The sequence below is a fragment of the Cydia strobilella genome, chromosome 13, assembly GCF_947568885.1.
Source record: "Cydia strobilella chromosome 13, ilCydStro3.1, whole genome shotgun sequence".
Lineage (NCBI taxonomy): Eukaryota > Metazoa > Arthropoda > Insecta > Lepidoptera > Tortricidae > Cydia > Cydia strobilella.
The window spans coordinates 2,017,752-2,038,957 of NC_086053.1; the positions used below are offsets into that span (position 1 = coordinate 2,017,752).

Below are 21,206 nucleotides of genomic sequence, written 5' to 3' on the forward strand. Positions count from 1 at the left end.
AGTGCCGAATCCGCCTTAGATGGGGTGCCGCAGGGTCGCTATCAGCATTCGACCGCATGCAATCCGGTCGAACCCTATAAAAGGTGACATTAGAAAAAAACTTGGAACAGAAAGTTTATTAAGTTTCCTATCTACTCGTATACAGATTCTCCTCTTTTTTTGACATCATCGATTGGCCAAACTATTTGTAGACCGCGGGCCAGGAACAAATTTACATGACCAATCGCCTCCCGGGCGAAAACTCGTATAGTGGTTAACGGCTATGTATGATGAACCCTCGTGGACGTCAGTTGCCGCTCCGTTGGTGGGCTGAGGAATGGCAGCAAATTAATTATATAAAAAAAATTGTCATCGCCTCCCGCTTGATACTTTGTCAGATGATAGTTGATGGTAGATGAACAAAAGGTTTAGTTTAGTTTAGGTGAATAAACAAAATCGTCAGCCGAAAACTCGTATAGTGGTTAACGGCTATGTATGATGAACCCTCGTGGACGTCAGTTGCCGCTCCGTTGGTGGGTTGAGGAATGGCAGCAAATAAACTCTATAAATTTTTTTTTGTCATCGCCTCCCGCTTGATACTTTGTCAAATGATAGTTCAGATGCTATTGTAAATAAACAATATCGTCAGCCGATTGTATCGCTGTGGAAAGACCGTCAGCTGGTCACATGAACATGTAAAAAAAAATCTTTTCAGTCATCGGCGTCATCGCCTCCCGTTTGATACTTTGACAGATAATAGTTTATATAGATGCTATTGTTAATAAAACAAATCGTCAGCCTGTTGTATCGCGGTGGAAAGACCGTGCTACGCGTTTCGGTGGCTGCCATTCCTCAACCCACCAACGGAGCGGCAGCTGACGTTCACGAGGGTTCATCATACATAGCCGTTAACCGCTATACGAGTTTTCGCCCGGGAGGGGATGACTGACGAAATTTGCGCCTGGCTCGCGGTCTATTGCTTTAGTAATGAAACAAAGAAAATATAAAGGGTGGGTTAGACAGGTATAATAAATAAAATAGCTTCAATCAATTCAATGCACTATATTTTGTCTTCAGACGCAATATTACAATACGTAAAGTAAGACGATGTGCTAAACACAAGATAAGAAAATATCTTTCACATAAAATATAATTTGTGCTGAATAAAGAACCCTTCATATGCTAACACCAAAACCTGGGTGTGGTGGCCTCAAATAGTTAAAAAATATGCCTCTTTAAAAAACATAAAACTTAGCAAACTAGTTCAAAAACTAATTTTAAAATGGGGCATTTTCTATGAAAAGGGACCTTATTGTCGTTGGCGCTTACGCCGCACAGCGTCGCGCGGCATTATATTTATATCGGAGCATCGTTTATAATGGCGTAAGCGCCATCGACAATAAGGTCCCTTTTTATAGGAAATACCACAAATGATGGTAAGGGACTAAAGATTACAAACGGCTTGGTAGAATTTAAAGCCGTCAAAATAAAATTTAAAAGATTTTAATGTTACATTGCTGCGTTTTGCAAAACAGCAGAATTTTATAACTATAACAATCCATAAAACCATTTTAATTTTTGAATATTTTTCGTTTAACTAGTCCCGTACTATTAATAACATAAAGGCAAAAAACTAAATGTGGCCACCACACTATCTGACTAGACAGAGACCCAGTATAGCAGAACCACAAAAAGTTATGTTTATCATCGTGTTGTTGTGATTCTACCATACAACAAAACCTAGACTTCGTATAGACGAGACACTATTGCTAGTTACTTTGCTGTAGTTTAAAAAAAAGACAGGCTATTATGGTTGTGCTTATCACGAATAATTATAAAATACCTATATCGCTTTCCAACACCGGATTAGTAAAGGTTTTAATCTCGTGCGTGATAAGCAAATTTATTTCACCACTCTTTTGATAGACCGTGTTTGTTACCTACATAGGTTATATTCATATTAATAAACCAAAACATATTTAAAATTAATCACTTAGTCAAAGACGTCAACTGACGCGCGCTCAATATCAACCTTCCTGCATTCTGACAAGGTTTATAGTGATGCGCAGCGCATGATAGACGTGAAGTTCAAAGGGTTAAGCATTCCATTTAGAAAGTATATATATTAGGTATATATATTAGGTATGCACCAACTGTTTGTCATCGTTAAAGAGTTCGCTAAATTTTATTGTATGGAAAGTTTCATAGTAAACCACCGCTGCGCGCCGGGTGACGTTCATCAGTCTGTCAAGTGCGGATGGTGCAACTGGCACTTAGTGTCGCGTCTATACGGCATTATGCCAGCAGTTATACCAGTACTTTCCTAAAAGAGACAAAATCGTAAGAAAAACAAACCATTGGTTTTTTCATAAGCTCATTGACCGTAATATACTCATGTGGTCAAAGGTTCTGTTTTAAATTGAACATCGAAGTATAATGACTTTGTAGTGGAGTCATTTTAACAGATATCTTAATATTACTTTCAATAATCTAAGCATACAATATTCTGTCCCCCAATCATCAGTTACTAGAGATGTAATGAATCTGTCCTTATATATCGAAAGCTTATTGCACAAAGACAAAAAAGACAGATACTTCAGTTTGTTTCAATTAATCCTTACAGTTTTGTCTCGTTGAAAATTAAGGTTTGTCGCAATAGCGATTAATAAGCCACCTACGTCTTTTAGTACGGATTTGTTTCAGGTACGTTTATCATTTATCACGCCGTATTTCACTCCCGCCTTACATAGGTACTTGTTAGAAAGTAACTGCTACGATGGCAGATGAAAAAGCGCGACCAACTCGGTTTACAATGGTTATATTTTATCACGTATCGTCGTGGATAAGATATTAAATCATTGACATATTCGTTGAGACTAGTCCACGGTAATAAGCGATAATCATATCCGTGTATTTCTATTATATTATGAATTATTTAGCTATTTTAGAACAGTATTTTGTATCCAACCGGGATAAAAAATGATTCTCAATTCCATACGCCTTTTATACTAATGCGACAAACCTTAGAAATATAAGTATGTCAAATGAAAAAAATAGCCACATATTAGGTATACAGTTGTATTCGTTTCAGAAGAATAGTGCCTAATTCCTGTTTAAATTACATTGACAAATTGTATGTAGTCATACAAAAAATATAATAGATAAATATTGATTAGGTAATTTTATTTGGCAGGATAACTGTTTCTGAAGCTTTATGTAGTACAAAAATGTATTTTATTGTTGTATATTATGTAGTTATATCATATGGACATATACATTTATCATGGAAGTACATAGGCTATTGCTTCTAGATTATGAGGCGATACTTAATATTATAAAAGATATAATACAATGAATAAACATTTGTATATAATTGCATACAGTTTTTAATATGCACCACACTTAAATAATATTTCTAAGTATACACTATTAAACTACTTCGTAATTAAATGTAAGGTAACACAAATAAATGAAATGTCTAAAACATTGTACGTAAAGGCACAAATAATGTAAGTACTAAAACTATCAAAAAACCTTAACCTATCTTTTATATTAAGTAAAATTCCAAAAACACTAATTAAAAATACATTTTCGAAGTACAAGAGGACAATTTCAAATTGTCCAAAAAATATTTCGAGGTAAGTTATTTCGTTAATTTTTTTACATAAAAATAAATATTTTCTTATGTGTGGACGATAAAATGGAAAATTTAGCGGCAAGTATTTAAGATTTATACTTGCAATCAAAAAGGCCGTGCCGGTCTACCGATCATTATCAACAAGTGACATGATTTATCATTTATTATCGTATATCATGCGAGAAATTAAGTCATTTAAATGACTTTCACTACCAACTCTGTTTTAAGAGTTGAACAAATATAAAATCTCTCAGATGATCTTACAAATGTTTACGAAATCACTACAAAACTTTTGGCACTGTAAATAACGAAACATTGCTACCTCTAATTCCCTATTTAATATATACCTTAACAACTATTTACATAGGAACGAAAGAATACCTACAAGTGTTACATACGAATCTAAATTATATTTACAAGTCGCTAAATATTTGTAAACCAATGAGATAAATTCTGGGGCCCATTTCTCGAACAATATTAGACTTAATATGATTAGTCCACGAACTGTCAAATCGTATGGGTTACCATGGCAACACACTAATAATATTAGACTAATACCGTTAGATAAATGGGCCCCTAATCAATTTACTCGTAGTGCTTATTGGTTTTGTAATTATTTTTACATGTCTTTATATTCGCCATGTTTTTTTTAAGTAAGGTCATTGGTGTAATATAGAATAATCTTCAAATAAGTACAAAGTCACAAATGATAGTCTTATTTATGTCCCTGGCGAGGGATAATTGAAAAAATCATCATCATCGTCCAGAGGAATATGTTTCTTACAAAAAAAGTATTTTATAAAAACGACACAAGGACAACAAATTGGATTAAAATTTTGATACTGGGATAAAGAATGTGTTAACCAGTGTATATAATTTTGTGTATAAAACTTATTTCTAAAATGCTGCCAATTGAATTAAAATCCTAAAACATTGTTCATTCTAATATCAATTTATCCAGTCCCTTACTCTCTAACCGGTAGATGAGTACGAGTATAACAAATTACAAGTAAAGTTGACATGTTTGAATTGACGTCTGCTAATGAACCGACTGTTTCGATGATTGTTAAAAAAATATGGTGGAAGTGAGCCAACAAGTTTACTGTGTTATCGCATGATACGATATAATAGCCAGAATGGGTCCAACAAAATCCATCAGAATCAATATTAAAACTTGAGTAAGTACGTACCTACTACCTAGTATTGAAGAAGCTTGCGCTCACTATTACTTAGTCCCAGGTGGATTCTTAACCTGTCACCAAAGATTTCAAAAGTTTTGATTGGTTGATGAGTGCGCATCACGCTCGCGATTGGTCACAACACTCGCAACTAGTTGCGTTGGGATGCACGATTGGCTTCGCATCTTGGTGCCCGTAACCCGTCTTTGCGAAGTAATACACATAAAGAAGTCAATGCCTTTCAGTAATAGTGATAAGGGATCATTGGACAAATTTTATTTTTTGCTAGGGTTCACCCAGTTTGGAATTTGATAGCGATGTCAAATAAAGTCAACAAAGGGTGTTCTGTTTATAAATTTGCGGAATACCTTAGGTCTTAAAGGTTCCTTGAAGGACCTTTCCTATTACCTTATCTAATTACAATCAGTGGATTCTGCAAGTTAATACAGCAACGACATAGTCCAGCTTTGGCAGTTGTGACATCACACACGCTAGCGAGCGTAGCCCTGTCTATACGAGCATATTCTTTCCCTGATCTCGGCCTAGCGGCATGGAGATCGGCAGTGACGTCACAAGAGCTGAACGAAGTCACGGACTCAATAGTCAATGCTAGGTGTAATCCTTAAAGGACCTTTCCTATTACTTAATCTAAATACAATCAGTGGATTCTGCAAGTTAATACAACAACGACATAGTCCAGTTTAAGCAGTGGTGACATCACACACGCTAGCGAGCGTAGCCCTGTCTATACTAGCATACTCTTTCCCTGATCTCGGTCTGGCAGCATGGCGATCGGCAGTGACGTCGCAAGAGCTGAACGAGGATACGGAGAGGGATTCCATGTAGTCTGACGTGTCGGACGCGCCCGAGGACGTGTTGTTGGTGACCTGGCTGTGACGGGCCGTCATGTCCGTGTCCACTGGAAAAGAAAATTGATGTTGTAATTTTATGACTTAACGTTACCTCCGGCTAATTTAGCGATGCATCGATTGGCAGCGACAAAGTATGGCAGTGGCAATTATACTTCATGTTTTCATAGCGATTCGATGCGGTCCACACACTGGCATTTGCAAAATCTTAATCAATGATTATAATTGGCTTCCTGTATCTACTATAATCTTTATGTTATTGTCACAGCTGTTGGATCTCCAAATAAATAAAATAAAAATAATTCGCTCTTAAAATTATTATTTCAAATTAAAGGTTTGACTTCAGAAAATATATTCTAGGTATATTTTTCGTTTTTGAAGGCAATCTTTACTTAAGCTAATCTTGTGGTTTCACTCACGTATTTTTCTTCACTCGCGCGACATGCAGTATGTCTAACGATAGTTTAAATTCGATAATCTTTACTTGGCAGAGAAACGTGGGTATGATGACAAAGTTTAAGATTAAGAATTTTTCAATATATTTAAGATCATTATTTAAAAAAATTGTAATAGCCACTTACCATTCCGTTTTTTCCGTCTCGTCAGCGTGTCTACGTCGCAAGAATTCGACTTAGTCATCGTCGCGACCTCCTCAAAGTGAAACGTCAGGTTCTTCAACGGATCCGACGAATTGGACTTCACAAATGGCCCGTGAACAGGCGTCAACGCTCTCCTGATTGGCTTGTTACTCTTAAAGTACTTCTTAGAGCTCTTGCCATTGGTCACCGGCATCTCAAACTCAAAATCACCTTTATGGTGCTTTAAAGAGCCTGTTGAAACGCCAGAATCATTCGATGACGAAGAATCTCTATTCTTATCCGATTTACTAGGCACGCTAGATGACCTTCTTATCTTGACTGCGTCTCTAAACCTGGTAACAAAGGTAGTCTCGCTTTTCTCAGGTGCTTTGACCTCTTTAGGCACCTCAGGTTCGTTGATGATTGGGATTCCTTCGTTAATGCATTCGTTCTTCCGCGCTTTCCTCAACACTGTTGGTGTGAAGCATTGGAAGTCATCGTAATGTCTTTTCGTGAAGTCTGCAGAGCTGGAACGTCTTGTGCTGATCGTATCCGATTCTGAATGCTGCGTTGGATCGGAAACATGACTGATCCTGCTAATGTTGTCCGAGCAATTTTTGTTGCTGTTACTTGAACTGCTTATTTCAAGTGGCTCCATGTGCATGTAGTTGGAATGCTCATTGCAACATTCTGCTGAAGGATGGACGGTATTCATTGTGGCTGTTGATATATCGTCATCGTTTTCTGGTATATCTTCTAAAGCGTCTAGTTCTTCTTGACTAAAGCCAGCGCTTCTTAAAATCTGCAAAGAACTTTCGAACTTCTCTAACGTAGCTGAAAGGTCTACATTTGCGTAATTGCAGTTATGGACTCTGGCTGGTTTCTCGGGCATGGGTGTTACATTGACGTAGTTCGAATGTGATTCGTTATGTACAGTGTCTTGGTTTTTGGCTTCGCTACAATTGCAAGTTTGGTTGAGAAGGCATTTAAGTTTCTTTGGTGTGTCGTATAAGCTCTTTGTGTCTCCTCCGTCGATTGGATGTTCCTGAAAAGAAAAAGAAATGCATTAATTAAGGCTCTATAATGTAAACGCTTGCGGTTCAATCACAATTAGTATGTTATTGACACTATTACATCATTCTTCTTGAAAAATTTAGCTACCCTTAACATAAAACCATTTATTTTGGCAACTATAAATATATTTAAATGCTGATGAAAAAGATAAATATATATAGTGAAGTGAAGCAATAGTTATTTCAGTTTAAGAATAGATACGTGCTAAGCACATAGACTACAAATATACCAGAGAATAGTTAGTCTTAGTCTTTTATTTCCCAGAAATACTAGTAATACCAGCTCTGTTAATCCAATTACTGCCTTTAGCGTCTCGCATATTCTAGTAGTTTCAATTCGTATCTAGGCCCATAAGTCTGTCCCTAGGCAATGTATCCGTATCCGACCGAGTCAATTTGCTTACACATGTTATTTACCCTCTAGTCCCTACGGGCGATGTGTAGAATGGGTGTAGTTATTGAATTAAGCTTTTAAATCCTTTGTTGTTTTATCCTGAGCGCTTGTTACTTTAAGTCCATGGGGATCTTAGTTGTAATAGCTTGTGTAAGTTTATGATTTAATAATTTTAAATATCAATACAATTTTGCTTAACTTTAAATATGAAGACTGATTCGTTATAGTGGTAATTATATCACTATATTATGTAACTATAAAGTAATAAAGATACAGACAATTCTCAAATATACTCGTACCTCTCAAATTATGTCACAATGTCTAATGAACGATTCTTTATTTTTGCTTTTTGCTCCTTGAATTTCCAACAGATACAAGTTCGGTAGTGCAGGTTCCCCAGAAGTGTGGGGTATTGATAGATCTTATGTTGCCAGGCTGAAAAGTGGTACCAGTCCGCCCAACAGCCTTTTGAAATTATCTCTCAATTCTCCTTCGAATGAAAAACAAGTATTTCCGAATGTCTGGCAATTTTAGGTAGCTAAGTAGCTATGTAAAAGTAGTCTTTCTATCTTAAAATCCCTTTAAAGTGTTTGGTTGATATGATATACGTGTTTGTGAGAGTGTTGAGGCAGGGTGTCTCACCTGGATGAGGGGCATGGGAGTCTTTGGCACGTCGTAGTTCTCGTAGGGCCCGCTGAACTTGCGGCAGCAGCACGGCTTGGGTAGCCAGCAGGGGCAGGGGCCCGTCTTTGCAGGGATGCTGGGGCAGCACACGGGGCTGCCGCGTTTTGATTCTGTTGGGAGATAAGCAAAACCATATTCAGGAACTGCGATAATATCTGTGGGTATATATGTGCATAAATGATTTGACTTTGACTTTGATTAAGTATCTACCCGATGGGGTACCAGGATCGAAGAAGCAGCAAGAAGGTAACATACCTGTGTTGTACTCAGAGGCACTGCCGCTGGAGCGTGAGTAAATGGAAGCCCGATCGCAATCCGACCGCTTTTCCACGATGCTTCCCATCGTCCACACTGGAGACATCATGGATCCAGGTGTGCCCACAGAAGATCTGGAAATAAATGGCAAGGATATATATAGATTTTAGGCATTTTTTGTCTTCCGGAAAGATGCAGGGAGAAGAACGATAGGAAAGAGCCGTTAATGAATACTTAAACTCATCCTGACATTAAAACATACAGAGTCGCTATAAGCATGACAATATTATGTTCACCTCCTATCCAAATATAGATACCATATTGTTCTTATATTACCTTGACAATTTTACAAATGCTTTAATAACTTATTATGACAATGTTTTACCATTATTATCATAATAGTAGTTAAATTTGTGACATAGCTTTCAATTTTTAATTTTTTTATTGTTATTTTGTTTTTAATGAAAATTTTATTATAAGTAGAGTTTTTGTTTTTGGTTTATTATAAGTACCTAAAATACTAATGAATTATGTACCAATTGGAAGAAAGAATGAATGAAAGCCAAAGAAATCTAGATAAGGAATATTTTAAAAACCCTAATACTTTGCTAAGCCCTTACCGGGTCCTAGTACTTATGTATGTACCTACCTAGCATTAAGTTGCATGTGTATTTGTGTAAACTGTATCTACTTGGTTGCAAATAAAGATTGAATTGAATTGAATTGAGAGCCCAATGCGTTGGACGGATTAGATCGCAAACATATATCCAACATAGGTAACAGATCTTTATATCTTCATCTCAATGTATGATATTATTTTACTTTACCTTAGTATTATTAAATATATTAATAACGGGTCACACATATTTTAAGTCGAAAAACGCTCGACATGTTTCACTCCGTACCGAGAATATCCGTATTGTCTGTGTCTCACGGAAGTTTTGTTAGTATACTAACTTTATTTGTACATTTCACCCCTTTCTACAAATGCTGAATTTAACCAACGCATTCCTCATTGTACTTCTACTACAAAGCTTCGAATATGCGTCAACAAGGCTTAATCAGACATGGCACAATGTAGCATTTAGGCAATTTGCAAGAGCAAAGGCACATATTCGTGCTGATTGGGTATTAATTGAACAAGGCGTAATTAAGTGTTGATTATTAGTTAGTGATTACAGCTGCTAGTGCTCTGTAGTGGTGAGGATCAGGAATTATGCATATTGAATTTAATATGGTACAGGGTTTATATTCAAAACTAATTGTGATCACCAGTATAATAATATATATGTAATATATAGTTTGTCAAAGGACTGTCTCATTTCAAACATAGACAGAGAGAATCATGCTATCTTTGTCTTACACTAGTACTAGCACCCAAAAGAAAAGGATGAGTGTTTTTTTATTCTTATTTCCTGACAAGATTTACTTGACCAACTATAAATGCTATAAAATACTAAGACTAGAGGAAAAAAAGTATAACTTAAATAAAAAAAAAGAAAAGAAGAGAAAAAAAAAGAGTAATAGCTACTTACCATTCCGTTTTTTCCGTCTTGTCAGCGTGTTTACGTCGCAAGAATTCGACTTAGTCATCGTCGCGAAAAAAAGAGAAAAGAAGAAAAGAAGAGAGAGAAAAGTGTCCCCAAAATGTTTGGTCCGTTTGGTTACGGTTTACGGTTTTCAATACAACCTTGTATGACTTAAATAAAGTATTAAAATAACAAGTCTACTGAAAGTGACGACACTGCCCAAGATGGGAATTGAACAATGGATTCGTCAAGCGTGTGTCAAACTATGTGCGTTAATTAAGCAGATCTCTGATTTTACCTAGCAAGATTACTGATCATCTCAATACAGCTGGAACACCTGGGCAGCGACGTAGTCTCCTGAACTTTTCTTCTTTTATACTCGAGTCCAGGTCTGAGATACAGTGCATGTTCTGGCTGTTCGAGAAGATAATGTTTCAAAATAATCCTTTATAAACTCACCTGGTGAGATGACTGATCTTCCCAATGCAACTAGAACACCTGGGCAGCGACGTAGGCCTCCTAAATTTATCCTCCTCCATGTTGGAGTCCAGGTCTGAGATACAGTGCATGGTCTGGCTGTTCGAGAGGATAATATTTCAAAACAGTCCTTTATAAACTCACCTGGTGAGATGACTGATCTTTCCAATGCAACTAGAACACCTGGGCAGCGACGTAGGCCTCCTAAATTTATCCTCCTCCATGCTGGAGTCCAGGTCTGAGATACAGTGCATGGTCTGGCTGTTCGAGAGGATAATATTTCAAAATAGTCCTTTATAAACTCACCTGGTGAGATGACTGATCTTTCCAATGCAACTAGAACACCTGGGCAGTGACGTAGGCCTCCTAAATTTATCTTCCTCCATGCTGGAGTCCAGGTCTGAGATACAGTGCATGGTCTGGCTGGTCGGTGCCCAGGGCGACACGGAGCGGAGCGAGGGGAAGCCGTCGTCCATGCTGGATGTGTCGGAGTAGCGCTTTTCTAGAACTGAAAGGATTTGTTAGTATTAGTGATTTCTAGGTGACGAATATTTTAGGAAGTGTTCAGGACCGGACACAGCTGTCGCAATTAAACGACGGGTACCGCTAATACCCTCCAAAATGGAAGGTATCGAATGAGAACCATATAGCTATGTCTATAGGTACCAGAACTCACCTGAGCCAGACCTAGACGCGATGCTGAGCCTGGACTGCGCATCGTGGCTGTACATATTGAGGAGGTCCGTCAGTTCCCTCCCCCCCTCCGCCGCGAACACGAACAACCCCTCCCCCTTGCCGCAGCGGGAGCCCCCTTCCACGCAGAACCGCTTGTCTATGATGCCGAAACGTCTGTGGAAGAAGATAAAATTAAATATAATAAATATCTCCATATTTACATTCGTCAAAAGAATAATAGCCTATCCTATTATGCTAGTACCTACTTTGTAAAGTCGCTTATTTAATATTACCGCTTGGTTGGTTAGGTACTTATTTATAAAAAATTAAGACCTAGGGTAAATACCCTAACCCAAATGGGTTAAAGTTTTTTTAAAGACAAATAAATAGGTAGGTTGTTTTCTTTTATAGAGTTTTGCAATAAAGAGTAAGACTTTGTATTTGTTGGCGCCAACATTTTAGCGCAAGTGCAGTTCTTCTACTCACACGCTGACGATATGCTCTGGCCATAGCTTTTTTTCTTTATCTTATTATATTAATCCTTCCTGAAAATATAAATCCACACATGATCTCACGACATTCCGCTTGGCCGCCACCAACCGCTTTCACAGCCGAAACCAGAACCACCCGACCGGCATAGCAACACATCTACCATAAGTGCATATTATGTTATTCCATTTTAAACCATGTTCTTATACGATAAGGTGCAAAATCTAATGAGTTTCCCAATGTAGTTATGTTAGTTAAATGCAATGGACTGGCCGGTCTGTTGCGCTTTTGCACCTAGGCCTCAAATTTTGACTATGAAAAAAGGTATAAGTTTCATACGGAATATATGAGACTTATGATCTTATTTAATAAATACAGGTTTAGTTTTAGTTTAAGTTAATTTTTACGCCAATGAGGGTTGTTTCGGTTGAGTGGTTAGACTTTGAATATTGTCATTTTTGAGGGTGTTGACCCGTCTAGGGAAAAGAGTTTCGAAGCAGATGGATACATGTATTATGAGCACTAGTAGACCCTTGTCTGCTTATTTATTATGACAAATGATACGCAGATTAGCCATTGTGATACAAAGCAGTTTGTGTTTGTTAATTTATTTGTAAGCAAATTGAATTTAACCTTAGAAACCCCGCAACTTCCAACAACCACGACTAAGAGAACCATTCCTGTGTTCCTGCCGGTGAGTAAGGTTGCCAGAGCTCGAGGGAGAGGAGTGTTAGGGTCGGCAACGCGCATGTAACTCCTCTGGAGTTGCAGGCGTACATAGGCTACGGAGACTGCTTAACATCAGGCGGGCCGTATGCTTGTTTGCCACCGACGTAGTATAAAAAAAAAAAACCATTTTGACAAAAAGTCTTTCGATTAAAATGACGCACTCAAATCCGTTCATCCGTTTGAGAGTTATGATGTCACAGACATGCACGCAGATAACTCAGATACTTGTACACAGGCTAAGCTTGATCAATCAATTGATAAGTACTTACTTATTTATTATTATTACTTATTACTAACCAATGGTAGACCAAAAGTTTAAAAATGTCCGATTTCGGGAATACAACGATTCCTTTCTCATTTCAATTGTAGATAATGCATAATTCTGTTATTTAACAATTAATCTCAACACCCAATTAATCTTTAAAAAACAAAACAAATGTCCCCTAATTGTTTTATGACCCCAACTCTGTACAGTCTAATTCGCTTATTAAAGTACAGTTAACAGTTAACAGCTCAATCGCATGCTCAACTGAAATGCTGTTGACATATGGCAGTGGATTGTAGGGCCACCCGCATGCTTTTAATTAATTTAGTTACGGTACAGTTTACTGCATATATTGATGAAATATGTAATAAGTTGTATATATTTGATTATCTATTTTTATTTATTTTAAAAACGTTCTTACAATATCAAAATTCGAATGTTTTTAACTTTCTTTCACAATAAATAAAACAGTAAATAGAAAGTCCATGCATAGATCGTGATCGGCAACGCAGGCTTCGTCAAGTGGAAACAAAAGCAAATCAGCAACAGGCTTCGTCATCTACTTACAAATGATGTAATCCGCAACAGGCTTTGTCAATCTTAACCACTAAATTAAACTATTTAGGCATATATTATTTTGGTTTTAGGGATAGCAGATTATAGAATATCTTCTTGTAATACTATACTTATACAGACTAACCGTGAATCATTCAAAACTCTTCTTGTAATAGTGTTGTGTTGTCTTTTATGAAAGTTTATCGTAGTTTACGTAGTAAGTATTCGTAATATCTGACATAAAAATAATAATTGGACCAAGTTAACTCGTGGCATTTGCTAAGATTTAGTGTGGAAATGTCATGATAAACATCAAATTTCTAAAATACGTCGTTAATAATGACAGCCCACACTCTGTTTTGTCAAAGTCGGTGTAGAGTTAGGTGTTGTAATATTATTGTTGTAATATATTTCTGCAGTGTACGCGAATTAGCTGTAAATATCCAATTAATTATAAGTATTACAAAAATGATTTATAAACTTTTTTTTTTTACTAAACTCGGGTCAACCGTTCTGCAAAAAAATGTCTGGAAAAATACAACCGAAAAGGTCTAGTGAAAAAAAAAGTCACTAACATATAATTAAAAAAAAGTGTGTGCGTGTAATCTTTACGCGCGATTGAAGTAAAACTTCTTTGACGATGACGTGTATCGCTATGTTGGCACTTTGACGTGTGTCCTATTGTACGTGTGTCACTACAGCGTTACTTCCGTCAGAAAAAACTGAGTTACCCTCTAGTCGCGCCTAAAGAAGTTTTACTTCAAAAATAGGTCTAAATCACACCTAATAGAATACCTAGATGACTGCGACATATGACATAAACATTAATTATAACATTTATAACCATTACTGATGATATATTTTAATTGTGTTCGAACTGTATATTAATAAAATTGTATTTTAATTTTAAATGTAATTTAATGCTAATTTGAATTGTAATTTATTTATTTTATAAGATAACATTTTGCGCATTTCAATATTAATTAGATTCTCGCTCTCTTTGACATTTGTATGCCAACCGGCAAAACATAGTGCTCAATGTATACCTACACCTAAGACCCATGTATACCTATGTTTTACAAATAAAGCATTCTGATTCTGATTCTGACCTTGTTGCGGAGATCCTTGAGGAACCCTAGGTAATATATCTAACAGTGAATAATGATTACCTGTATAGGGTAATTTTGTTATGTCTGACCATACTCTAAGAGTCTATAAGGGAATAAGGGACGATTGGGCATACTGACTTACATACTCGTCCCTTACAACTTTTACCTATACAGGGTGATTGGTAACACGGTGCAAAGCCGAAAGTAGGTGATAGTTTAGGCCATTCAAAACATTTTAAGGCATATTTTTTTTTTCATTATTTAAGTTTTAGCATTTGCTGATACGATAGCTACAGCCGTGCTTGATGGCTTAATAGCCAAGCATCCCTTACAACTTACAACTTAGCAAGTCCCTTACAACTTTTACCTATACAGGGTGATTGGTAACACGGTGCAAAGCCGAAAGTAGGTGATAGTTTAGGCCATTCAGAACATTTTAAGGCATATATGTCTTACACAAATATTTTTTGTTTTTTTATTATTTAAGTTTTAGCATTTGCTGATACGATAGCTACGGCCGTGCTTGATAGCTTAAATGAAAGGGTAATAGCCAAGCATCCCTTACAACTTAGCAAGTCCCTTACAACTTTTACCTATACAGGGTGATTGGTAACACGGTGCAAAGCCGAAAGTAGGTGATAGTTTAGGCCATTCAAAACATTTTAAGGCATATTTTTTTTTTTCATTATTTAAGTTTTAGCATTTGCTGATACGATAGCTACAGCCGTGCTTGATGGCTTAATAGCCAAGCATCCCTTACAACTTACAACTTAGCAAGTCCCTTACAACTTTTACCTATACAGGGTGATTGGTAACACGGTGCAAAGCCGAAAGTAGGTGATAGTTTAGGCCATTCAGAACATTTTAAGGCATATATGTCTTACACAAATATTTTTTGTTTTTTTATTATTTAAGTTTTAGCATTTGCTGATACGATAGCTACGGCCGTGCTTGATAGCTTAAATGAAAGGGTAATAGCCAAGCATCCCTTACAACTTACAACTTAGCAAGTCCCTTACAACTTTTACCTATACAGGGTGATTGGTAACACGGTGCAAAGCCGAAAGTAGGTAATAGTTTAGGCCATTCAAAACATTTTAAGGCATATACGTCTTAGACAATCTTTTTTTTTCATTATTTAAGTTTTAGCATTTGCTGATACGATAGCTAGATAGCTACAGCCGTGCTTGATAGCTTAAATGAAAGGGCAATAGTCAAGCATGTTTCTAAAATGGTTTGAATAACCAGGGCTATTTTAGTTTTTTTATCGTCTTAAGAAAACACTTAAATATATGACGACCGGTCTGGCCTAGTTGGTAGTGACCCTGCCTGTGAAGCAGATGGTCCTGGGTTCGAACCCCGGTAAGGGCAATATTTGTGTGATGAGCACAGATACTCGTTCCTGAGTCATGGGTGTTTTCTATGTATTTAAGTATAATATTTATTTATTTATATATATTTTTTCATTTTTTTCATTTTTTTTTGCCTTAAAATGTTCTGAATGGCCTAAACTGTCACCTACTTTCGGCTTTGCATCCTGTTACCAAACACCCTGTATACTACGTGGCCGCAAAATTGCGCCAAAAAAATCTGCATTTCCATAGAAACCATAGTTCCATAAAATCTGCAGTTCCATAGAAACCATAGTTCCATAAAATCTGCAGTTCCATAGAAACCATAGTTCCATAAAATCTGCAGTTCCATAGTAGACATATGATTTGCATTTTCGGCGTTTGGCATAACAAAATCGCTGTGTATAAAGCTGACTGTATCTTTATTATGTGTAATAAGGGCTGTTATGTTTATATGATTGATGAACATTAGTAATTAGAGTAACAATAGGAACTGCTTCCTGTTGACGAAAATGGATGAATAACATGTGTTGGTTTTAATAAAAAAACTTTCGTGGGACAAAGACATATTAAATATATTAAAAAGGGGTCACTCACGTATTTTAAGTCGAAAATTGTTGGACATGTTTCGCTCTATACTGAAGCCAGTTATATTCGGTATAGAGCGAAACATGTCGAGCAATTTTCGACTTAAAATACCTACGTGAGTGACCACTTTTTAATATTTATTAAACCTCGTGAGAGATTTTGGCGCTTTTGAATTTGGAACTTTCTTTTATTTCTTATGAGTTCAAAACTCGAATTTAATTTGTACTTGTACAAGTAGGTACACGGGGACTTACGAGGTTAACATGTGTTGGTATTAATTTTTATAATTATTTATAATAATTAGTTGTAAAATAAAATCAACATGAGGCCATGTTAGATTGTTGTTTACTTTCTGATTAACAAAGAAAAAAAAGAAAACCTTTTTTTCATATTACTTTTCCTGTAAACGAAGAACTTTTGAAGTACATAGGTCTTTTTAAATTTTTTGGCAACTTCAAATTGTAAATGTGCATGTTAGGTTGAGTTCCTGAAAATGTTGTATTGTATATTCATAGACAAAAGTTTCTAATTTGATTTTCAACAATTTCAACATCTTAAGTCATAATATTGTCTTCGGTTACCGCGATAGTTACTCGTGAAATAAAACTATGAAAACGGATTATATCGCGTATATTGAATTTAATCCGCGATATAATCCGTTTTCATAGTTTTATTTCATCTTAAGTCATATTCTTCTACTAAAAATTCTCCTACTCTTGTTATCCGTTTATTTTTTTACCCATTTATTTCTTCCATACGGTAAATTCTACTACCTAAAGGTTGTCTGTAAGAGATCGCTTTTTAGCGATAAGACCGCCTGTTGTTGCTTAGTTCGCTATGTTAATTATAATGTATCTAAATTTGTTTTAACTATGCACAATAAAGAATATATTATTATTATTATTCTTCCTTTCAGTAAGTACCTTTTTCCGTTAATTTTCTTTGACAAAATCCTGCTTAAAGCCTTACGGATTACCAGATAATGGATCTCACAGTAACATGCCTTATAAACGACAAATCTCTTCCTACCCACTGAACACCGAAATTCCCAACTAGTCGGAAGACGCAAGATTCAATTCGTTCGAAATTATTTGACCGCCGTAGGAATCTAATCTTCCTATCGTCCGTCACGAATGCTTCTATGCATATGGACCAGAAAATCCAAAAAAAAAAGAGAGCTACAAATAGGGCAAACTTTCCTAATGCTAGGTAAACATTTGTAAATTCCCCTCTTTTCCTATTCCTATGTCAAATGTCCTAGGTTTCTTTCCAGGCAGCAATACTCCCAACGAGTGGGAATGCAAGATGCAATCCGGTTGGACATTATTTGACCACTGCTGACTGCGGGGAATCTAATTTTCCGCGCGTCATAGATGCTTCGACATGGACTACAAGATGCAGGAAGAGATTTAAGATGGCCATAAAATACTGGTTTTACAGACTATTTAGCTGTCCTATTGCTGGGTAAAGACTTCAAATTCAGCCCTTTTCTTACCGCTATATGCCGAATGTCTTCGGTCGTGTTTTAATTCCGTGTTTTCCAGTTTTCTTTCGCACTTGTATCGTAATGTACTATTTTCGGCGAAGTCTGAAATGCATTGTCATGTAATCTTATTATTGAACTTGGTTCTCAGTTGTACATTAAGGGATTAGTTAAATAATAAAAATATCTACAGAAAAAATTATCTTTTCCACGGCAAATATATTCTCAATTGCATTTTGTTTAACTTTAACAAAAATATCACTTCATTTATAGATTTAAAATAAGCACGTTACCTCTTTTTTCGTATAATTAGTTCAACTATTTACATCGCATCTAACATCTAAATTTTCATTTAATTATAGAGCTGCCAATTTGTGTGTAACCCCCCATATTTAAGGAAATATCCCATCTCTTCTCGTTTCTCCGCAGTTTGTATCAAAGGCGCATCTCAGTCGGCTCTACAAAAATGGCCTCAACTCAAAGAGACGTCGCGTCGTTACATGCATCCGTTGCTGGCGCGGACAGCTTTGAGTCTTGGCTAGTTTACTCTACAAATATCTGGCCACTAGATGCGATCTCTAGGTAATAAATATTTTAGTTTTCACCTATAGAGTAATGACAACGATCTAGATTGATAAGACAAATTGCACAAACTTGATAATACAGGAAATTGTGATATGAAGGCTTTAACTTCAATCACAATTTTCTAAATGAGAGTCCCACGTTGACCAGATCAATCGTTGATTTTTTCATTGTGATTGACATCTGTATTAACAATTTATAGATTGTAATAATGTGGTACGTCCCAAAATAAAAAAGGAAAAAATATATTAACATTTAAATGAGAACTGCCTATTATTGTGAATTGTGATAAAGAAAAACCACCGAAATGCGAATTCGGAAAAAAAATACATAAAATTTTCTCCAACCAACTCCAAACACCTCCTCCCCTTCTCTCATCTGGAGTTGCTGGCGTACATAGGCTATGGAGACTGCTTAACATCAGGCGGACCGTATGCTTGTTTGCCACCGGCGTAGTATATAAAAAAAAAAACAACTTTTGAGACGAAAAACAGATCTTGGTAGGTGATTTAGATATTTTTTAGGTATGCCTTCTAGCTTTTCCGTATGCCGTCGGTGACGTCAGTTCAATTCCTTCTACCCTTGCAAGTCTCAATGTCTATTAGCAAGAGGTTCTCTGTAAAAATGCTCTCAAAGGCCGTCATTACCTTGCTGCCGACAGGCTTCGGCTCGGGCTAGTGGAACTTATCTCAATTTGTTGTTGGACTTTGACTTCGACTTTGAGTTCTGAGAATAAGGGGAAAATTGTGAGTTGGCATTATTACGTTTAAATCGAGGCGCTGTTGATTATTTTAAAAATTTCAACTTTGATGATTTTTAAGTTGCTTGTTGTGCTTCTGGGCTGCGCTGTGATGTTCGGATGACTGCAGCTGCATTACTGTTGCGACATTACTGCTATGGCGTTGATGCCACCATTGTGTCCGTCAATTTGCTTGATAAAATGAGTGAATTCGCCGCCACATTAGGTACTGCGCCATTATGACGCTCAATCTGTCACTAATTTTTTTAAGTGCTCGCGTCAATGCCGCGACAGTAGTGTCGCTATATTAATGCATCTGCCATCCGAATGTCTCCCTAAAAGCGCGGGCGAAATGCACTGCGAAGTACTATCAAATAAATGTCAAATCAAATGGCTCCTTGTATTGGATTTCAAGTTCTGGGATTTGTTTTAGACAGACAACTCTGTTGATGTCGAAAGGGTATTCAAACTCCAAAAGAAATGCGTGCGTGCTATAGCAAATGCTCATATACGGACTAGTTGCAAACCACTTTTTAAACAGATGAACATATTACCTCTAGACTTATATTGACCGGGATATAGACCGTGATTACCTTTTGTATTATTTGTGAGCTCCCGATATTTCGACGCAGTTACATGCATCATGTTCACGGGTGACTGACGATAGCGGGTGGGTGTCAAAGTTGTGTAGACAGCGCTCTGTCTACCCTCATTCTTGCGCGTCGGCTGCGTTCACTTTCAACGTTACCAACGGTCGCATTCACACTTGTTGGTCCGGTCGCGTTCACACTCGTTGGTCTGTCCAAACACACTACACTCACGGTGTCACTACGCGTGTTTGATTCGGACCTGGTGTATACAAAGTTGAGTGCAGCTGCGGTAGTTCGTACATTGGGCAGACCAAACGCACTATTGCCTGCAGAATTAAAGAACACATTGCTGCGGTCAAGAACAATGACGTTCGCAAGTCAGCTATTGCTCAGCATCTCCTTGAGTCGGGTACAAATCACTGGATCGAGTTGCATAGTCCCAAGGTCATTTCGACAGAACGCCACTATATACCAAGATTGGTAAGAGAAGCCGTTGAAATTCACAAATACAAAAATTTTAATCGTGAAGATGGGTTTAAACTGTCAAATGTGTGGAATCCTGTGATTTGTTTGTGTAAAAAACCAGTGATATCCGAATCAAACACGCGTAGTGACACCGTGAGTGTAGTGTGTTTGGACATACCAACGAGTGTGAACGCGACCGGACCAACAAGTGTGAATGCGACCGTTGGTAACGTTGAAAGTGAACGCAGCCGACGCGCAAGAATGAGGGTAGACAGAGCGCTGTCTACACAACTTTGACACCCACCCGCTATCTTCAGTCACCCGTGAACATGATGCATGTAACTGCGTCGAAATATCGGGAGCTCACAAATAATACAAAAGGTAATCACGGTCTATATCCCGGTCAATATAAGTCTAGTGAAACTAACCGTGAATCATTCAAAACTCTAATATTACCTCTAGCTTGTATGTATATACTGAAAATCTGTAATTTTTCAAAGAAATACCCAAAATATTTCCAAAAGCGTGCAGACATGTGTTCATTTAACCCAAGAACACAATACAAAGATATCTTACATCAGCCACGATGTATGACAGATATATACAGAAAAAATGCTTATAACATGAGTATAAAAATCTATAATAATTTACCTGTTCAAATAAAATCACTTGAAGGCAATAAGTTTAACACAACTCTAAGGAAATGGCTTCTTGATCACTGCTTCTACAACATTAGTGATTATATTGCCTATAAAGAGTAAAATGATGATTTCACTAATTGTACATAATGTTTAATTTACTGTTGCTCGTTTTTTATATTTTTAGCCTAATGTATTATCTTTAAAGTTAAATTAAAATAATGTACGCTTGCAAAATTCCTGTACCTTATAGTTTTTTATTTGCATGGTTTAATTCATTATTAACGATGTTTA

At 36.8% G+C, this 21,206-nt stretch overlaps 1 protein-coding gene across 1 annotated transcript in view; it reads right to left on the reverse strand.

Moving 5' to 3' along the window:
* Positions 1-1,026: 1,026 nt before the first annotated feature.
* LOC134746522 (uncharacterized) overlaps positions 1,027-21,206 on the reverse strand; it is a 228,875-nt gene continuing 208,695 nt past the window's right edge. The window contains exons 6-11 of the mRNA XM_063680936.1: positions 11,330-11,502; positions 10,960-11,161; positions 8,648-8,781; positions 8,351-8,502; positions 6,245-7,286; positions 1,027-5,713 (exon numbers count right to left, since the gene is read on the reverse strand). Coding sequence (XP_063537006.1) covers positions 5,496-5,713; positions 6,245-7,286; positions 8,351-8,502; positions 8,648-8,781; positions 10,960-11,161; positions 11,330-11,502 — 1,921 coding nt within the window. The 3' untranslated portion in view covers positions 1,027-5,495. The remainder of the gene's footprint in view (positions 5,714-6,244; positions 7,287-8,350; positions 8,503-8,647; positions 8,782-10,959; positions 11,162-11,329; positions 11,503-21,206) is intronic.